Genomic DNA, 19,150 nt, shown 5'->3' with positions numbered 1-19,150 from the left:
GGGGAGGGGGAAGCTGTGAGGAGGGGGGCCAGGGAGGCACTAGCCCGGGGGGGGGGGAGAGGGGGAAGCTGTTAGGAGGGGGGCCAGGGAGGCACTAGCCCCGGGGGTGGGAGCTACTATCTCCAGGGGGAGCTGTGAGGAGAGGGGCAGAGTGTAAGGGTGTGAACAGGTAACTGGTTACCAAATAGGCAATACGCGATAAGGCTGAAGCCCACTGGCTAACAGTTAACCAGTGTCCAGGAGCAGCCTCCCGCTCGCAGGTGGGCAGCTGTTCCAGGCTCATAGGCCCACTGTGTCATGGGCTAGGCCAGCAGAGTTGGCAGCCCCACGGGCTGCTCCAGCCCAGCTGAAGTGGGCCCTCACCCAGGATCCAACTCAGTCACTTAACTGGTTTAACCAAACATTTAATTGGTTAACAGATTAAATGGGATTTTACATTCCTGCCAGGGAGGCACTAGCCAGGGTTGGGGATGGTGAAAAGAAAGCTGAGAGGAGCAACAGCTACATGCATTAGCCTAACTATTGCCATGACTTTGAACCATAGTCTCTACCCCCACCCACTTTAGGGAGCAGCAGTGGTAGCTTTCTTTTGTTGACATTTTTCACAAGTAAGAGGGCTAGTCCAAGGTAGGTGGAGGATAGCAGGGGCTAGCCTGTCACCTTAGAATTTACCTACACCCCAATATAGATTCAAGTTCCCTAAGCTGCACAGCCACTAGAGGGGCAGTCTGAGTCTGGAGCAAGAGAAGGCCAGGGCTCAAGTCAAGAAACTGGCCTAGTGGAAACAGCCCAGACGTACTCCTTTGGCCTTTTATAGCCTTAGCTACTTCACAAAGTAAGTTTGAATTACTCAAGTGGCTGTTAAGGTGTTTAGGGAATAGCTGCACCTTTCCTACAAATGGGGAACTATACCATTAGTTATGGTGGAAATCATATTCCTCACCTTTTACAGGTTGAGTCTGCAATAGTAGTAGGCTGAATTGCACACTTGGATCCCCACAAACCAAAGGAACAGGTCTGGCTGCACCATACTGCTTACTCAAGCAAAAGTAAACAAGAGGATAATAGAGGGTCACATTTTGTCTGGAGGAAGTTGTGTATCATACCCTACAGTAGAAACTCACAGTTACAAATAGCTCAGGAATGGAGGTTCATAAGTCTGAACAAAACAGGGTTGTTTTTAAAGGTTTACAACTGAACTTAATACAGCTTTGAAACTGCACTTTCCAGAAGAAAAATATTTTGACTGTCTTTCAATGAAAGTAGTTTCCTTGTCAATGTTTTTTAAAACTTTTTTTGGTAGTTCATTTAATACATGTATTTGCTTCCTCTCCCTGCTGCCTGATTGTATCTTTCCAATTCCAAATGATGTGTATGGTAGGTATGTTAAAATGCATTTGTGTAAATATGTAACTGCTGTAACTTTCAGTGGTTACATGTTAACATGCAGGGGGAGCTGTGTGTAGGCAGCAGAGTTAACTGATGAGCCTGGCCCTAACTGTGTACTTGGGTACACATTCACATCTCTAGTATATGGTTGATTTGTCTGTTCATTACTGAAGTTCTACTGGGCTCAAAGAAAACTGCAGTCCCAGCACTTAGCAAATTACAGCTAACTCATGGATTAATTACTGCTGGTCTGGGTAGTCTCCAGTATGGTCAACAGTACAGTATATGCATTGTGCTGTTCTAATTAAATCTCCCTGAGAATGAATTAAGTAGTTTAAAATGTAGGTATATTGACAGGGACCTTCTTTCTCCCTTTCCACAGTGCTGCCTACCTGCCATACACAATAGTATGGGAGACAGGCTAGTTAAAGTAGCATTTAACCTCAAACTAGCCCTGCTACCACTGATTTACAGCTAGGAGCGCTTAGACCTTTAGCTGCATCTGCAGTCCCAGCTGAGTGAAAAGGACAACGTAGAATTTGAAGACCGCTTCGATTAGTACATTTTTCTCCTCTGGAGGAAAGAGTGAAATGGGCATAATAGAATGATCCCATATAGCAGTAGATGAGGCCTGGGCTGGCACAGTTCAAATTGTGCTTGCCCAGCAAAGTGGTCTTTCCCCCATGTTGAATTTACACATTTCCAAGCAATCCACCATCAAAGCTTTTGGAGAGTTTTCCTAGCATTTAGCTATGCATTTATGAACAGAATAGTGTGTCTGCTGACAGTGGCCAATACCATCTGCCCCAGAGGGAGGAATCACAACAGGTGATCTCTCTCCTGTCACCTACCTCTAGAGAAACAGAGGCTAGGGGATATTCTTACCCATCCTGGCTAATAGCCATTGATGGACCTAACCTCCATGAATGTATCTTTTTGGGACACTGTTAAAGTCCTGGTCATCACCGCATCCTCTGGCAAGTAGTTCCACACGTTGACTGTACGGTGAGAGAAGGAAAAACTTCCATTTGTTTTAAACCTATTAATTTGATGCCCCCTAGTTCTTCTATTGTAGGAATAACTTTTCCTTATTCATGTTTCCAAACCAGTTTACCAATTTATTATATTTACCAATATATTGGGTGTAAGAGCCCAGCAAATCCATGGATATCCACTGTATAACCACAGCTATTCACATTCATGGCTGTAGCACAATATGAAAACAAGTTTTGTATCTAGAACCTTGCAAATATCTGCAGCTCATTTTTGCAATGTGGATATAAATTGCGTCCATGCAGGGCTGCCGGTGTACATGCTTTAGCACTGGGATGTTCTGTTCATATGTGAGCACCCTGCTGGTATATTTCAATGCTGCTGCTAGGATCACCCAATTGACACTAAAAATAATCCAGACAGATTTGAGCACCTAGGTCAGCTTTGGAACAGACTTTTTATTTTGCATCTTGTATCTATTACAGTGTTGGCAACTTAGATACATTTTCAAGTCAATGTGTATAGATATCTTTTATCTGTACACATCACACTAAAAGCAAGTGTGTATCCTCACAAGGCCTACCAACCCAGGTACAGCTATAATGTACCTCCAAAGGGCCACACATTGGAGAAATAGCCAGGATTGTTCAGCTTTTATGAAAGAAATGTTTGGGTTTCTTTTTTTAAAGTAGGTTGAATCACTCTTGGCTGTTGATGGGACTATAGCCTGAACTCCTGTTCCCAGATTTGAACTGGATAAACAGCTGTATACTGTTCCTCCCATTTGTGCCATGCTCACTAGTGGCTGCATAACAACCCAACCATGAACTGATTAAAGCGGTGGGGTGTTAAGGACATAGTACCAGTTCCACACCAAAGGTTTGTTTCATATGAGTTAGTGCTTAAAACAGTTACTGCAGCAGAATAAGCCTTTTAATTGCCAGTCCTAAGGCCTATAAGTTTCCTTTAAAAACCCCTTAAGTTCTTAAGGTTCCTGGATTGTTCCAAGGAGGGATCCAGAGAAGATGAGGAAAATTTACAAAATACTATTCACTCTAATAGTCTTTTATCCAGTTCACTAGTCAGACCTCTAGCTACACATATCCCTTCTCATTACACTAGTCCCAGAAGGCCAGATCTTATATTTAAGACATATTTCATTTAGTTTTGGAGTTTGCATAGACCTGTGCTGGTAAAAAAAATTAAAGAGTGTACCTTTCATTTATCCTCCCATGTATTACACAGTGAAATGGCAAGCAGGAATCCAGGTTTACTACAGAACTAGATCTGCACCTCTAATGAAGGAAAGTAGGATTCAGATGGAGCTCTACCTACTTTAGGGATCTTTTCAAAGTCACCACACTACTTCTGTGTCAGACAGCTGCTGCATGTTTGAGTACAGGTGTGTATTGTGTAAAACATCAAGTACAGACTTAAACCTTAAAATGGAAAGAGGATGTCTACGTCTCAAAAATCAAGTTCACATGATACAGACAGCTTATTTGCTCTAGGTCAACTGAAGAAGCCCAAGCTCCACCCAGTAAAAGGATGAAATCTTAGGCCCTAACTGAAGTGATAAAGTATTAAAAGATTACCTTAACGTAGGGTCAAAGGAGAAGGCTATTCACTCTACTAAAGTTCTAATTTAATTCTAATGCTTTAACAGATGGAGATACTAGAAGTCTGGAATGCTTTTCCCTAAAACGGATTCCAATGAGTAATTCCAAAGGGATCATTCTGATATAAATCAGCTACCTCTCCCCCCACCATCTCCTTAACCTGGAGATGCCTACTCCATTAGTCTGATGCAATTCAGTTTCCAGAATGAGGTGTCTGTCAAGAATGCAAGGTCAGCCCTAATGCTACATTACAGCATGGCATACAGGCCTCAGTGCTTACAGAATAGGAAATGTAACCAAGGATGAAGAGATTTAAGTCTGTGCATTTGGCTGAGAAGATTCCAAACTCCACTTGAGACAGAAATGCACCCACTGTGGGCAGTCCAAAGACTATTTTGATTGCCAAAGAATTTACACTTTAGTAAAGAGAAAGTAGTAGTTTGCTTAGGCATCACTAGTAGTTTGCAACAGCTGAAGTCAGTTTGGATTTAGGCCAGTTAACAGAATTTGGACCAATTTTTAGTACTGTACATCTATGTATCTTGTTTTCCATTACTGCAGCTTTATAATCTCCTTACATGTCGGTTCACACACTAATGCAGCAGAAGTTTTACTACACCCATTAAAGAAGGTAAGAATATTCATGCATGCTAACTGGCCTGCTGGATTGTCAGAACATGCCAAGATAGCTGCTGAGAGAAGAGGTTGTGCTGTTTAATGCAGCATAGGATTGAAGAGGCAGGTCTTGAAGCACTTTAGGGGTTTTTTATTCCAAGTTACGATGTGACAGAATAAAGTAATGAATCTAGGATAACTGGCTGACTACTTGGAAAAAGTCCATTGTATCAGTTCTCCAGTACAACACCCCAAACACTAGCATTTAACTGGTGTAATTGCATGCTTGAGGATCCTTCCTCAAATTATCCCTGACAGTCTGTGTTGATATTGCTTTCTCTAGTTTACAGTACTGTTATTCAAGGTAACCTTAAAAAAAGGTACTGTCAATATCAGAAGTCCGTACACAATGAGAATGGTAAAGCTAGTTTTTCTAGCTAGCATTCGTTGGGTAATACCGTAACTGGAGATATGCTAAATGCACACAATTACTAAGCAATATAGTGTGCAGGAAGTAAAATAGCCTTCATAGTATTTTGGGAGCACCTAAGATAACAGTCCAGACTCCCAGAAGATAAGTGTATGAAACAAACACCAGACCTACGAGGTTCAAGATGCCCAGACTGCTGACAGCACAAAAGTGGCATTGAGGTTAACTGAATGGGTTCGTATGGTCTGTAGTGCAGCCATGGCATGCAATGGAATACTGCTAGAAAAGGCGGTCATACACTGTTTAAAAAGTAGACCCACTAGGTGAATGCCTAAGTTTCAATAGCTCTTGTAGATCCACATGGAACTTCTGAGAGCTGAGAAAAAATAGAAGTAGCTTACATGCAGGGGAGGGGGAGGAGAATGTTTGTTAAATGCACACCACAGACAAGTGTTTGTGGAGAGCTTATCTACAGATATCAGGCATAATTCAACAAAGGGTGGCATCAGCATGGATTCTTCTGTACTCTGCAAGAGCAGCAACCTAAAAGCCAAACTTGTTCCCTACTATCAGGCATAAAGTTCCAATTCAGAAGACAGCATGAAGTGATGCCCTTCTCCCAACATCCGATTGTGTTAGGAAGGTTGTGCAAGAATTTTTTGGTAAACCAATAATCCACCATTTTCCATAAAAGTTATCAAGCTAATTACAGGAAGGAACAATATCTTAGTAGGTGCCTTGGCCTAAATTGCAGTTTCTTTTGGTGCTAAAGGAAGATTTGAGTTGTAATTCCAACAATACTTGACTGCTTTGTGTACGAACGGTTCTTGCTTTCAGAGACAGAAGCAAGCTCTCTCATAGCACCAAGATGGTAGAGTCAATCTAAGCAAGAAGTCATCCTTACTACCACCATAGCTTTCACCACACGTTTTAGGTAGTTGTTTCATTCCACTTCTATTTCGGTCCCCAAAATAAACAAGCCTGCCATTTAAAAAGAGTCTTGCAAAGCAGATCCAAATGCATCTTCATTCTGCAATGAATGGAAGACGTTCCAATGCAGAGAACTACTCCATTTCTTTTACAAGATCCTGAGGTAATGTGTAGAGCAAGAAAAACCTTGGTTTTGCAAGTGACTCACATCAGGAGACTGACTATGGATGAATCAAGATCTTACCTCTGATTTTAGGGCTGCATTTCTATAGCAAAAAGATGGAGCCTGATCCCTAATTTGGCTATCCCAGAAGGATGTATGGTCTTCACACCAAACCTAACAGTAATCTAGTGCATGTAATACTTCAGATGGGTGACGTGTCCCTCATCCGTTAAGTGATCATAGGTGGCTTTGGAACTCTCTTCATACAGACTTCCACACAGAATCGGTCTGTGGAAGGGATACATTAAAGAAAAAAAAAAAAAAAAAAAAACTCACAAGACCACACAGAGCAAGCCTGATGAGACACAAAGTTAAGGAATAAGGAAAAACAGTGTGGGACTTTCTCCAAGGCTGTCCCCAAAAGTTGCTGCCTTCCCTTGGCTGTAGATCCAATTTCAAATAGAATTGGAATTTCCAGAGACTAGTACATTAAAAATTTAGACACTGAGCATGTTTAACAATCTTAAAATAGATTTTACTAGCTGGAGAACTGCTCAAGCCCATGTCTGAGGAAAGATTATGGAATTTCACTGTCTGCATGAAACTGATCGTATTAATCCTGTTCCAGTGAAGCGCCTATTCAACTGGTTATTTCCTACAGATTAATAGCTTGATTCTACAGATTTAGTCCATCGCACCCACAGGCTTTCAGGAAACCTGGGTACCGCATCCAGCCCCAAAGGGTCTTAACACAGCTATGCAAGAGAACAATCCTTTTTATTCACCCACATTCTCTTCCTAGTGTCCATGAAGTGGGGACTTGCTTATGCAGCAATTCAGGAAGGCATTTTTTTAGTTTCAATGATCCCTGTAGAGCAGTTTGCTGTAACATCTAAATCTCTTCCAAATCCACTACTGGGTTATTTGTGAATACGGGAAGAGGAACAGTGCAAGAAAAGGTGTCAGTGCAGTAAACTGATCTTTAGGGTATGTCCTAGATTACAAATCACCATATCCATGGTCATAGGGAACATCTCATTGATGCTAGTGCTGAAAGGAAAGATAGCAGCAATCCCTCCTCACTACACAAAAGTTTGGAAGAGATTCATGTTTCATCAGGGATATTTTTAAAATGGGAAAAATCTCTGAGGCAAGCAAAAAAACCTATTGAATGAGAGATTGGACCATTGTAAGTAGGGTGACCTCTGGGTCATTCCACTGTCCCAGAATCTGAATATATATAGTCTGTCATCACAGTGATGGTATTTGAAAACTATCATTCTGCTTAAGGCTTGAGCATAAATCCAGATCTTACTACTTTATCTTTCATCAACAGCATAAAGATCCATTAGAAGAGATTTTAAATTTGCATGTTCTCCTTTAACAAGCTATCCCAAAGTATAGTACAAGCTACACAATGAATCTGTTTCATAAAAGCCTCAATACAAGAGCCTTCTCAGCAGCTAATCCAAGCTATAGAGAATGGACAAAGATTTCTCCCCACTCTGTTTAGAGGAAAAAAAAGGGGGAGTGGATGCACACACTAGTCAGAAGCATGAAGTGAGCCCCTGGGCTAGCATAAGAGGCTTGCTGAGTTACCTCAAACCTTAATACATTATTTAAATACAATATTCAGTTTCATTCTTCACAGGTAAATGAAGGTTCCAATGTTCATGTGCCTGCTAGGAGTCCAAGCTCCCCGATAGGCTTCTACAGCTCTTGCAGTGGCACAGCACTCTAGTACACGATGGCTAAGCTTTCACACGTGCCCCACAAAGTTATATTTAAGATTACATAATCCACCCCAAACTTGTACTGCAGCAAGTGATAAAGGAACTTTACACGTTTAAAGATCACTCTAGCCACAGCCAGCCATCAGTCAAATGCACAGATGTCGTTTATTTTTTTTAAATGTGAAGGACTTGTGAAATTGGATTTCTTGATTTCATACAACTGGCACCAAGCTTGGTTTTGTTTTTTTTACCCTCTTGAAATTTCTAGTCCCAAAGGCGTCAAAACTTGCACTTGCTTCAGATGGCAAGAACTGGGAAGGGATGTACAGGATGAGAGTCTTCTGGACACCTCAGTGAACAGTGTTTTTCCCCCTCCCTTCCCTCAAATCCCAAAATGAATTGTGTTCTCCATAGCCTATTGCATTTCATATCACTCTTGGCTAAGTAAACTCAATCTGGAAAAGGAGTTTAAGACAAATCTATGTTTGCTTGTACAGTACATGAGTAAACAGGAAAAGAAGCAGGACCACCAGTGAGTGAGTTCATAGACCATCATTTCCAGGTGTACCTGCCTCACAGTATTCTATTTACATAAATTACAGAAATTTCATATATATTTTTCTCTGAAGCCCAATTAGACAAATATCTACCTATATATAATATATAAAAAATACAGAGCTTTGACTCTTCCTTTTGAAGTAAAATGTACATGATCCAACTGTGAGCAGAAAGTAATCCTGAAAACTCAGGTCCTTTGCTACTGGAGTTAACACCGCACACAATGCTCCTGTCAAGTGTAGCTATGCCCTCCTTCCTCCCACCCCGTATAACAATCCACCCCACCCCGTCCATTCAGAAAAAAATCCAAATCTTAATACGTTTTCATGAAAACAATTTTCAAGTAAAGATGAAGATGGGTTGCTCCATTTCAACAGTTCTGTGACTTCAATCAGTAGCAATGCAAGTGGAGCCCATGCATGGCAGCTGTGCTTCCTCTTTTCAAAGACCACCTAAACAGCTGCCCCACCTCTTCACAATTACCATCTTTGGGGTTTTGTTGCTTTTTTTATAAATACCAATAGCAGTTCTTCCAAAAAATAAGAAAAATAATATTTTTAAACAAAGGGAAAAAATCCTTCCCCAGGAAGAGTCTTCCCACTTCTCCTTTGTCCATTTACAGTATGTTTCAAGGGGAACTTGGCCCATGTCCAATGGCGCGGTCCACTAAAGGAGAGCTGCAAAAAGGTGAGGGGCTAAACTTTGCTCTTGGCAGATTTAGAGTCTTTAACAAAAAGAGTAAGATGTGCAAAAAAATTAAATAGATCAACCCTAGCTTCCAGGATTAATGTCAGAAGAGAATGCTTAACTTGATTTTTCCCCCCACCCCACCCCACTGAAATTTCATTTAAGTACCCGAGGTAACAAATGACACAATATTTTGGGAAAGATCACCACAAATTAAAACTAAGAGGTGCAATTTGTTACCTTCGTGTCCTTCCTCCACCTTGGTGCCTGCTTTAAAGACATGTATGCAGCAGCAAAAAACAATGAAACCAAAACTGTAAAAAACAAAACAAAATCCCCTTCTTTCCATGAGAGCAAAGCGTTGCTTCTAGCTGTTCTTGAAGGAGGAATCATTTCCTAATGGGTGGCGTGAGTGTTTGCGCCTTCCGTTTGTAAGGAGGGGAAAAAATGGGACAATAACTCTGGCTGCTCCCAGTTGATTTTGGGCAAGTTCATGGTGTTCTTCCCCCTCTGAAGAGATTATAGCTGAAAGCCTTCCATAGGGGCCTCAGGCTGCTGGAAGATGAATTGTTGCTGGTTCTCATCTACCTGGGGAGCCAAAGTTGAGTCGTCATCCTCTACTCCAAAGTAGTGCTCAATCAAATCGAAGGCCTTCTGGTATATTTCCTGGTTCTCATGGCTCTGCAGGAACTCTATTTTATCCAATCCTTTTTTTTTTTTTTGGGGGGGGGGGGGGGAGGAGGAGAAAGGAAAAAAAATGCAATGTGTCAAGACTGATCAGAACATCCATAATGTTCCCTGCCCTGCATATATCCTTCATTCTTTCAACTGTTTGGATTATACTCAGGACCACCATTTGTTCAGTCTTCATTTTGTCCCCAGAGAAGATTCTAAAGCAATCTAGCTTCGTTATCCAAAACAGCATCTGGAATGAATCTGTGTGAGGTTAGAGGGTCCAATTAAGACTTGGGGTACGTCTCCATTGCCACACTTTCAAAAAACAACGAGCACTATTCTGAAAACTTTATCCATGTCTACACAGCAGGCAGTTATTTCAAAATACCGTCAAGCTGGAGGACTTTACTCAGACGCCTGTAACCCTCATTGTATGAGGAGTAAGGGAAGTTGGAGGAAGAGTGCTCTATTTCGAAATAAGTGCTGTGTAGCTGCTCCCTATTTTGAAATAAGCTCTGCAACGGACATAGCTCAGTTTGCATAGCTTAAACCCAGTCAAGCGCTGCAGTGTATACACCCCCTTAGTAAGGGGATGAGTTGTTCCTATTTAGACATACACCACAAATCTGACATCTTACTGGCCAGGTCATTTACAGTGCACCAACACTGCATGAGGCACTTCCAACTAAAACTGAAGACAGGTCCTTGCCCCAAGGAGCTCAGAGGAGGAAGTAGGAAGAGAAGTGACAAGAGGAGACTGATCTCTCCGGGACAGAAGCTGTGCTACTCTTGTTTTTCCACTTAGTGCCAAGCACACCTTTGGGCCTTATAAAAAGAGTGATTTTATGCAAGTGTCTTGTTAGTACCCAAAATAATTCTACAATCATTTGTTTTCTTGAAAGGCAGCCCTAACACTGGTCAATTATGCCAATTTGTGAGAACTCCAACTATACCCTCACTCTGATTCCTTGGACCAGAAAACTCTTGCATTCATTTCCATGATACTCATCCTAGGTCCCCATAATCACATACTAGGACAAGCCACAAAGAGTGTGTTTATACAGACTAACTACTGTGGTAAACTGCAGTTAATCCAGAATCTCTAGCATCCCTATCAGAAGTTTGTGGGGACCAACTCTTTCAGCAAGAGAGCATAAAACAACCTCCAACACATTTCCTGCATTACTTCTTAAGCAGCAAAGACAGGGAGAGCCACTTACCATAGGCTTCCTCAATAAGACTGCAGTAAGGGTTGATGCCTGTACCACTTTGCTTGGCCTCCTGCTCCCCGAGCCGCAGGATATTCTCCAGGCCATTCAGGGCCACTTGAACAATCTTGGAGTCCATGACAGTCAGCAGGTCACACAGAGGTTTAATGCAGCCTAGGTTTACTAAGTACCTGAAAAGAAGGCACAGAGAAGGTAGCTTTCCTTCTTGAGAAACTCAATGTTTACATAATGTTGTGGCAGGGATCTAGGGAGGCATTTAGGTTTAGGCAATATTTAAAATACAAGTTTCCCTAACAGGTAATCTCTTTCACCATTAGCTCTGGAAGCTGGGTGTTTAAATTAGACCCTTGAACCACTATCTTGAGTGCTAACAACTAGGGCCCTTATTTATAGTGTGTGATCATTCTCCTCCCTTTGAAGTCAGAAGTGGCTTGAATGGCACAAAGTAAACTCTGAAACTGGATTATCTGGACCACTTGTTTACAGTCACATGCAGCATTTATATCCCAACACAAGTCTTCGCTGGAATTAGAGATATGAAGATATTCCCATGGCTCTTAAATTCAATAGCATATCTTTAAAGGATTTAGCCTATAATTAACCAGGTATTTATTAATTTTTTTTGCAGTATCAAAGAGTAATACCCCGTATCTGTTTAAATTTAAACTTGCACAAGTTGTGCATTACCTACACAATACAGCAACAAAGTTAAACATAACTAACAGTACATATTCTACATTCCCCTGTGTAAAGCACACAATATTTGCAAGATCCTCTAACTTTGCCAAGCTGTTGCTTCTATTAGACCCACATCATAGAGTTTTGAAGCCAAAGACCTGTTTCATTCAAAACACAACAGAAAAGGGTTTAGCCCAAGAGCAAGTACTGATGGATTAGGAAGTTAAGTGCCTTACTGGGTTTTGTCTGGTATCAGACAGAGCGGGCACATATGCATATCATGTACATGATGCAGACTAGACACCTCCAGATTTAGACTGCATGGCCAAGGTGCTGAATCCTTATGAGTATTTAAAAATCTTGTGCCATGCAAAGGATGTAAATACAGTTTATACTACATTTGAGGTGTTTTATTTATAAAAAAAGTTACACTATAACATAGCTCAGATATTTTCCTCCCCAACATGCTCATTTGTGCGGCTCTCTCTTGAATCACCCAGTCAGAAGTGGGATACCCAATTGGTATTTACACTTGGAAGGATTAGCCATGCAACTGCTAGGAAAATTGGATGGGAGTCGCATTTAAAACTCTGAAAATGCACATCCAAATATCTACCACCACAAACCTATTGTGTTTTACCCAACTGTATCCTGTAGCACAGGGGTCTGCAACCCATGGCTCTAGTCAAATCTGGCTCTTTTGCCATTCCCAAAATACATGCAGCTTTTTAAAATTAAAATGAAACAAATTCAAAATTTGAAAAACACATTACTCATGCAGCTTGAATGCAGCACGAACCTGAATTTGACTAGTTATGTAAGCTTCAAAGCAATGTGCAAAAAGATGCAGTAGCAGAAGTCTCAAAGTCTGTAGGTTTCATTTATGTTATTAATCATCATGTCAATTAATATTAAAGATGTATATTTTCAGTCATGCAAATGGGCATTCTTTGTTGACCGCTTGTTTGAATTTTAGTGTAGTTTGGCTCTTTGGTTTGACAAGTTTGTCAACCCCTGCTGCAGCACTTTGGAACTGACAGATCACACCGATGCATTTCTGGCACATCTTCTACATAGCCTGAAAACCTGCCTGTCATTCCCATTTGTCGTCTCAATGGTGACTACAGAAGCAGCATCTGTAAGTTATCCCTACATGAATGACTTTACCAAAGTGTCTTCTCTCCACTGAAAGAACTGGAGTTTAGTGAAAGCTATAAATACATGCTGAATGTCCAATTGCACCTTGGACCTTCTCTGAAGGCCAAGTCAGCCAGAGGATTTGGTGGATGAAGGGATGGCCCCAAATGCTGATGGCAAACTGATTGTACAAAGCTGCTGTAGCTTCATGGAGTCAGAGAGAAAGTACAGATAAAAAGATCCCTGCCCAGTACCTGATCTGCTCTGGGGTTCCGCCTGATGTTGCATTTGTAATGGCCCAGGCGGCCTCTTTTCTCGTGCGGAATTCTGCTTTCTGTAAGATTTCAATCAGCACTGGGAAAATGTTGGCATCTATGACTGCCTGAGGGGAGAAGACAGGAGCAATGTTGAGAACAGGCCAAGTGACTCAAAAGCTAGCAGGCTCTGAACAAGAGCCAATAACCTTTTCTGCGGTCCCCATCTGCTCTCCCTACCATGTCCTATACATTTACCCTTGAAGAACTTCATCTCCTATTATTGTACTAATATCACAGTGACCAAAGACCTCCTATGTGCATCAGTTTGGATATAAGCCCTTAGAAAGGATTGTTAAAATTGAATGCTGTACACCATTTGAAAGGCATTATTCTAGGTGTATATCTGAACTTTGGAACCACAATGAAGAGTTAGATTAATCCCCACCTGCCCATGCTCAGTGATTAGACATTTACAGCTTATTTCAAAGCAGCGTCTATTTGGGGGCATAATTAGACAAGTCTAACTACCACTGCGGGGGCAGTCAAGTAGAACATTTACACTCCAGGAGGCCCCTGATTTGCGACCGCCCGAGTTCCGATCCACCCGCACTTACAAAAATGGTTGCAAGTGCGGAAAGGGCCAGACACCCGACTTACATCCTTCCGCCCGAATTTACCACGGCGCATGGCGCCTATCGTAAATGAGTTAGGATGCCCCCGACTTGCGACGCTTCCCCCAGAACGAATCACGTCGCAAGTCGGGGGACTCCTGTAATTGTACCTGCAAATAACCAGAGAAAAAGGGAAGTCAGGATAGAAAAAGAGGCCTTTAAACACCATCACGTAAGCATTGTTTTAACAGGTGCTCCAAGAATACTGCAGGTGGGCCTGGGAAGGATTCTAGAGGCTGTACCTGTATCTGAGCCCTGTTTCCAGCAGTGATGTTAGAAATAGTCCAGCAAGCTTCCTTCCGGATGGACTCTTTGGGACTGCTTAATAAATGAAGCAAGCAAGGCAGAGCTGAGCAGTTCAGGATCACCTTAAGAGAAGAGTACAGGTTAGGGCAGGGCTACTCAGCATGCGGCCCATATTACGCTTTGGGTTTATGTGGCGCTTACACACGGCCCGCTGGCGGGATCCTCTGAACATGAGGAGGCGTCTCCCAGGCAGGGTGAGCATCGGAAAACACAAGCGGATGGTCTGGCTGGCATAGACGGGTACAGGGTGTTGACATTTCTAGTCCCCAGGGAGGAAGTGCTGGGAGCACTGGGGCATTGTAGGAAGTGCTTTGTATTTATGCCCGTCAGTGGGAAAGAAGCTATTTGCATATATATGCAACCACACAAGTTGTGGCCATCGGCATGTGCTGTGAGTATCACTGTGGCCCCTGGGGCTTCCAAAGTTGAGTAACCCTGCATTAGGGGGACGACACCATTTGCCTTTGTGCACTTCCATATAGCAGATCCCTGGATTCTTATGGGGAGGAATATTTTCTTCAATATTTTTCAGGAATTCCTGCCACTGACCAAGGTGTTCCATTAGGAACAATAGGAAACTGCCCCAGTCCTTCCTATCCCAGAGAGGCGTGCTTAGGATTGGACATCCCAATTCAAGTGGTTCTTTCAGAAAGGTGCTGTCTGGGGGTACGGGAGGCAGAAGGAAGACAAGCTTCCTTCCACTATACCCTGCTCCTCACCTCCAGTTGTAGCAGAGCTCAAGGAGGGGGCAAAACGTGACACCCCTAGTTCTTTGGTACCGGAAATGAGGCGTTTCAGCGACTGAAGTCCTGAGACTTGCCTCCCTACACAAAAGCTTTGGCTATAATGAGATGTTTTAGGCACGTTTTTTCACAGGAACCAATACATAGAAGGCATTTTTGATATGGCTCAATTGGTCTTATGGATGACTCTGCAGGTTGAGCCATTCTGTTTTGATAAGGGTGGGTGTTCTAAGCTAGATTTCATCTTCCAATGGCAAATCTAGAAATCTGAGCTCCCATACATCATGAAAGCTTTAATCCTTCTCTGAAGGAGGATCTGGACTTTTATTTAAGCCACTTTAAATTCAGCAGGAGGGAACATTTGAAAGCTAGTTGCATTCCACTCACCTGGGTTTGGATGTCATCACCTGTCACAATGTTGCCTACAGCTCGCAAAGCTGGGGAAGCCACTTTATAATCATTGTGCCTGCAAAAGAGGTAGGAATTACATCAGGCCAAACACACCAAGTCATGTGTGAGAATTTTTTTACCTCACATTTAGATAAAAATCCCACCTTCATAAGCATACAACAGAATGTATCCAAACCAAATACAATCCTTGATCTTTCCGTGACAGTCACTAGAAGAACATTCTTTATCCTCTTACAATAGGTGTATCAAGGACCATTTCTTGACACCTTCAAAATCACCCCAACTTTAGTTTTCCATGCCCCTCCTCACTGTAGAGGCATCCAGTTAACAGTAACCAGAACACTCCAGAAAATCCACGTGTTTTTCAAGCCCCCAAGTGGCAATGCAAATGAAAGACATGCATTAGACACCACACAAACTCAACAGGTCTACAATAGAGCACACTACTACAGACAGTTCAATGGGTAAATATTAAAGGAGTGTCAACAAGAGACAAGTTTATTTGGAATGTGCTGTGTTTATTTTTCTAATATTGCAGTAAAGCTAACAAGATTACTTTAAGCTGCTATACACAAGTTAAAGCAATGGTGGGCAACCTGCAGCCCATCAGGGTTCTGTGTGGGGCCCATGAGACATTTTTTACTGCATCCAGTCAAAGCACTGCTATGGTTCAATTGGCGCATCCCACAAATTCTAGGCCCACAAGCGCAGTGAGCAGAATTACCCTTGTCATGAACAGGAGGAGAGCTGACCAAGGGGTTAACTCAGGTACCTAACAAAGGTGTTGGCCCCCTGGCCCAATCGAGGTAGAGGGTTGGAATTTGAATTGGATATAGGTTGCTTGCCTGCTTTCTTTGTGTGGGAGAGTTAAACCAGGAGTTGAGAAACACAGAAGGATTTAAACCCAGGCAGGACTGCCATACCCTCCACCCCCACCTCCAACAACCAACCCCCAGGGCATGGGAGCAGGCTGAAGAAAATTAGAAACAAGAACTAGGGGAAAGGAGTCCAGTTGCGTTCAGGGAGATTTTTCTTTATTTTGGGGTTTGGTTTGAACTGCTCTGTGTAAATCTATGCCTCCCCTCCCCATTTACTACCATCTAAGCTTTTTGCCAAGACTTCTGTTTAATTTGTTTTCCTTGGGTGCTTTAACATCTAGCAACCAAGTCTGCTTTATCAAGTTTCTCTCTTTTTTTTATAATGACACACAGAAACCACTTCTTTTAAGGTGATGATTTGATTGTGTCCTGCAAGGTCTGTCTGAATCTGCAGCCTCTGAGGAGTCAGCTGCCGGAGACTGCAGCTTGTTTTTCCTTCTTTTCTTTTTCAAGCCCTTTTGGGGCAAGAGCGCTTGGGGGGGGACTCCTGGGGGTGGTTTCAAGTGTCCATCCTTTTTTGGGGGGGTCAAAAAGCACTTGGTGGTGGCAGCAACTTCCCCAAAATCTGTGTATTAGGATTTGGGGGAGGGGAGGGTGGCAGGAGTTGTAACCAGTGCCTGTAGAAGCAAGGTTTTGAAGCTGTCTTGCAGGCCACCACCTTCTGCATTCGGAGTGCCAGAGTGGGGAACAGCCTGACAACCTTATCCCGGGAAACCTTGGTTACGACAATCTTGCAGCCCACTGAGATGAAGAGCCACACATACAGCCCTCCTCACTAGCCTAGGTCATCCATCAGTTTAAGTGTTAGAGGAGCAGGGAGTACACTACCTTTGTTTAGCATCAGTACCACCTCCTTTGTCCACTCACTTGTTAGACTAGCTCTCAAGACCAGTACAGTCTTTGTGCAACACGCTCTTCCTAGCGTAAAGCACTAGAGCTACTCTTCCAGCACTACACACCAAGATCCTCCTTCCCCACGTCCGACAGACCAACACAACCCATGTCCCACATATCCAAGGATAACCGAGAATCCCTGTGACGCAAGGAAACTGGGTTTTCTGCCCACTGGCCACCCCTTTGGAACACAAGTGCTGTGGTGAGCTTTACCTTGATAAGCAAAAAGTTAATGAGACAAACCCATATTCACATGGGCTGCTGAATCCAAGGTCTTCACCTCTTACTCACGGCAGCACACTTACATTAACAGCTCCACCAGTCGCCGACACACCCCAGAGTCTATTACTGCTTGGATTTTCTCATTGGGGCCATCTGATAGGTAGGAGAGTGCCCAGCAGGCATCTGCCAGCAAGTCAGAGTCACTGCTGAATAATAATCGGGACAACACCGGCAAGCAGGGAGATACCTACAGTACAAATAACCGCAGAGAGAGTGAGTTTAGAAAAGGTTCCTTGACAAGAAGCAAGGCAGCTTTGTGTGCAAGCACTACCCACGTAACACCATCTTTGGGTGGGTAAGGTTCTCATCTGTATTTCTAAGCTCACCACAAGTAATGGCACTAAGGAACTGTTTATAGTAGCCTCAAACAAACATTTCCATTCATACATTTGAGATGTAGGACCTTATATCTACTGTTCCGGGACCAGTAGTCAGAAAGTATTGAGAGATTGACACAGTAATGGTAGTTTGGGATAGACGTTTCCTACATAGTTGACATCCCTTGTAGCAAAGGCGATTCAAGTTATAACGGCCTCCCCAACATTCACAAACCCAGGATAAAGGGTCATCCCTCCTCTAAACCAATATCCAGCTATCATCTTTTACCCTTCTTTAGAAGATGAGACCATGCAGCTTTGAGGACAAGCTCATGTAAGACGACCACCTTGTTTCCTTTGACAGCCCTGAACAGCCAGTATGGTTGACACAGCCACCCCACCTTACTCGGTAACTTGCCTAAGGGTGCATAGCCTTAGAGACTAATTACTGATCACTGCAGCTTCTCCAGCTTTATCAAGGGAATTGTCAAGTAACAGACCTTAACACTACACTTAACCAAAATATGGAACAAAGGTCCTCCAGGCCTGCTTAGTTATCATGCTGCTACTGACCATCTCTTTCACAGGACAGTGGTACCAATGGAAGGGGTAGAGAGAAGAGAAGGCCCTCCATAAGTAACTCTTGTGAATGACTGCTATATTTTGGTTACAATTTAGAACTCAAAGGTTTTGAATTCTCTACCAAAGAAAATGGAACCTCACCTCTGGGGCAGCCTGCATGACCTAGACCTGAGGTCTGACTCAGGCAGCCCAGCAGGTAGACTGCCAAGGAACCAAGGGGTGGAAAGTTAGCAAGAAATAGGCAGGTTACAAAAGCTGCGTAGTAGCCCTGGTTCCAACAGACCCCTGCCTTATTCCCAGCACAATATATTGTCAAAATTTAGCCATCTCCGTCAAATGTTTAGACTGAGATCAGCCAATTCCAACAAATGCTTCGTCTGAAGGTTTCTCTACAGGTAACTGGCCTCGAGGTCTTGATAGAGGTTAAGGGGGAACCCTGTTTCCTTTAACAGGAAAGGAGTCATTCCTCACCTTGTCAAATTCAGGTGGTGGATTCTTCCCTCTGCACAAGTTTGACAAGGCCCAGACGGCATTTCGAGTCATTGTCAACCTGGTGGACTTGGTGAGGAGCCTTTAAAAAGAAAAAAAAAAAAGTTATATTCCCAGGTTAAGTCTAAGGATGTGAAGAACTAGTCGCTTCCCCCTCGCCCTTGCTGCTTCTATCCGAAAGAAGAGGGGGTACTTCAAAGCAGCAGTGCTGCATGGAGCCCAGGATCAGAGGAGGAATCCCCCTGCCACTGACCCTGGGCTCCCTGTGGTGTTGCTGCTTGGAAATGCCACAAGGAGCCTGACGCCAGGCTCCCCGCGGCGTTTCAAAGCGGCAGTGCCGCATGGAGCCTCAGGGCTGTTGCTACACTTCAAAGGCGAAGGCGCCCTATCAACAAATCGAACAGTCGATGCAAAACGCATTGATTATTCCATTAGTCAATGACGTGCAATTTAACATCCCTAGTTAAGTCAGTTTGAGTTGCCT

General features: G+C 43.1%; 1 protein-coding gene across 3 annotated transcripts in view; it reads right to left on the bottom strand.

The window, feature by feature from the left end:
* Nucleotides 1-2,820: 2,820 nt before the first annotated feature.
* The window catches only part of KPNA6 (karyopherin subunit alpha 6), a 46,550-nt gene continuing 30,220 nt past the window's right edge, over nucleotides 2,821-19,150 (bottom strand). For all 3 annotated transcript variants that reach the window (XM_006117545.3, XM_075908964.1, XM_025181894.2), the window contains exons 8-14: nucleotides 18,649-18,748; nucleotides 17,302-17,465; nucleotides 15,201-15,279; nucleotides 14,007-14,132; nucleotides 13,091-13,218; nucleotides 11,013-11,191; nucleotides 2,821-9,824 (exon numbers count right to left, since the gene is read on the bottom strand). In XM_006117545.3, the coding sequence (XP_006117607.2) occupies nucleotides 9,637-9,824; nucleotides 11,013-11,191; nucleotides 13,091-13,218; nucleotides 14,007-14,132; nucleotides 15,201-15,279; nucleotides 17,302-17,465; nucleotides 18,649-18,748 (964 nt within the window). In that variant the 3' untranslated portion in view covers nucleotides 2,821-9,636. The remainder of the gene's footprint in view (nucleotides 9,825-11,012; nucleotides 11,192-13,090; nucleotides 13,219-14,006; nucleotides 14,133-15,200; nucleotides 15,280-17,301; nucleotides 17,466-18,648; nucleotides 18,749-19,150) is intronic.

This window comes from Pelodiscus sinensis, chromosome 25 (genome assembly GCF_049634645.1).
Source record: "Pelodiscus sinensis isolate JC-2024 chromosome 25, ASM4963464v1, whole genome shotgun sequence".
In the NCBI taxonomy this organism is placed as follows: Eukaryota; Metazoa; Chordata; order Testudines; family Trionychidae; genus Pelodiscus; species Pelodiscus sinensis.
The sequence above is the reverse complement of the archived record's forward strand: the minus strand, read 5'-3'. Positions and strand labels throughout refer to the sequence as shown.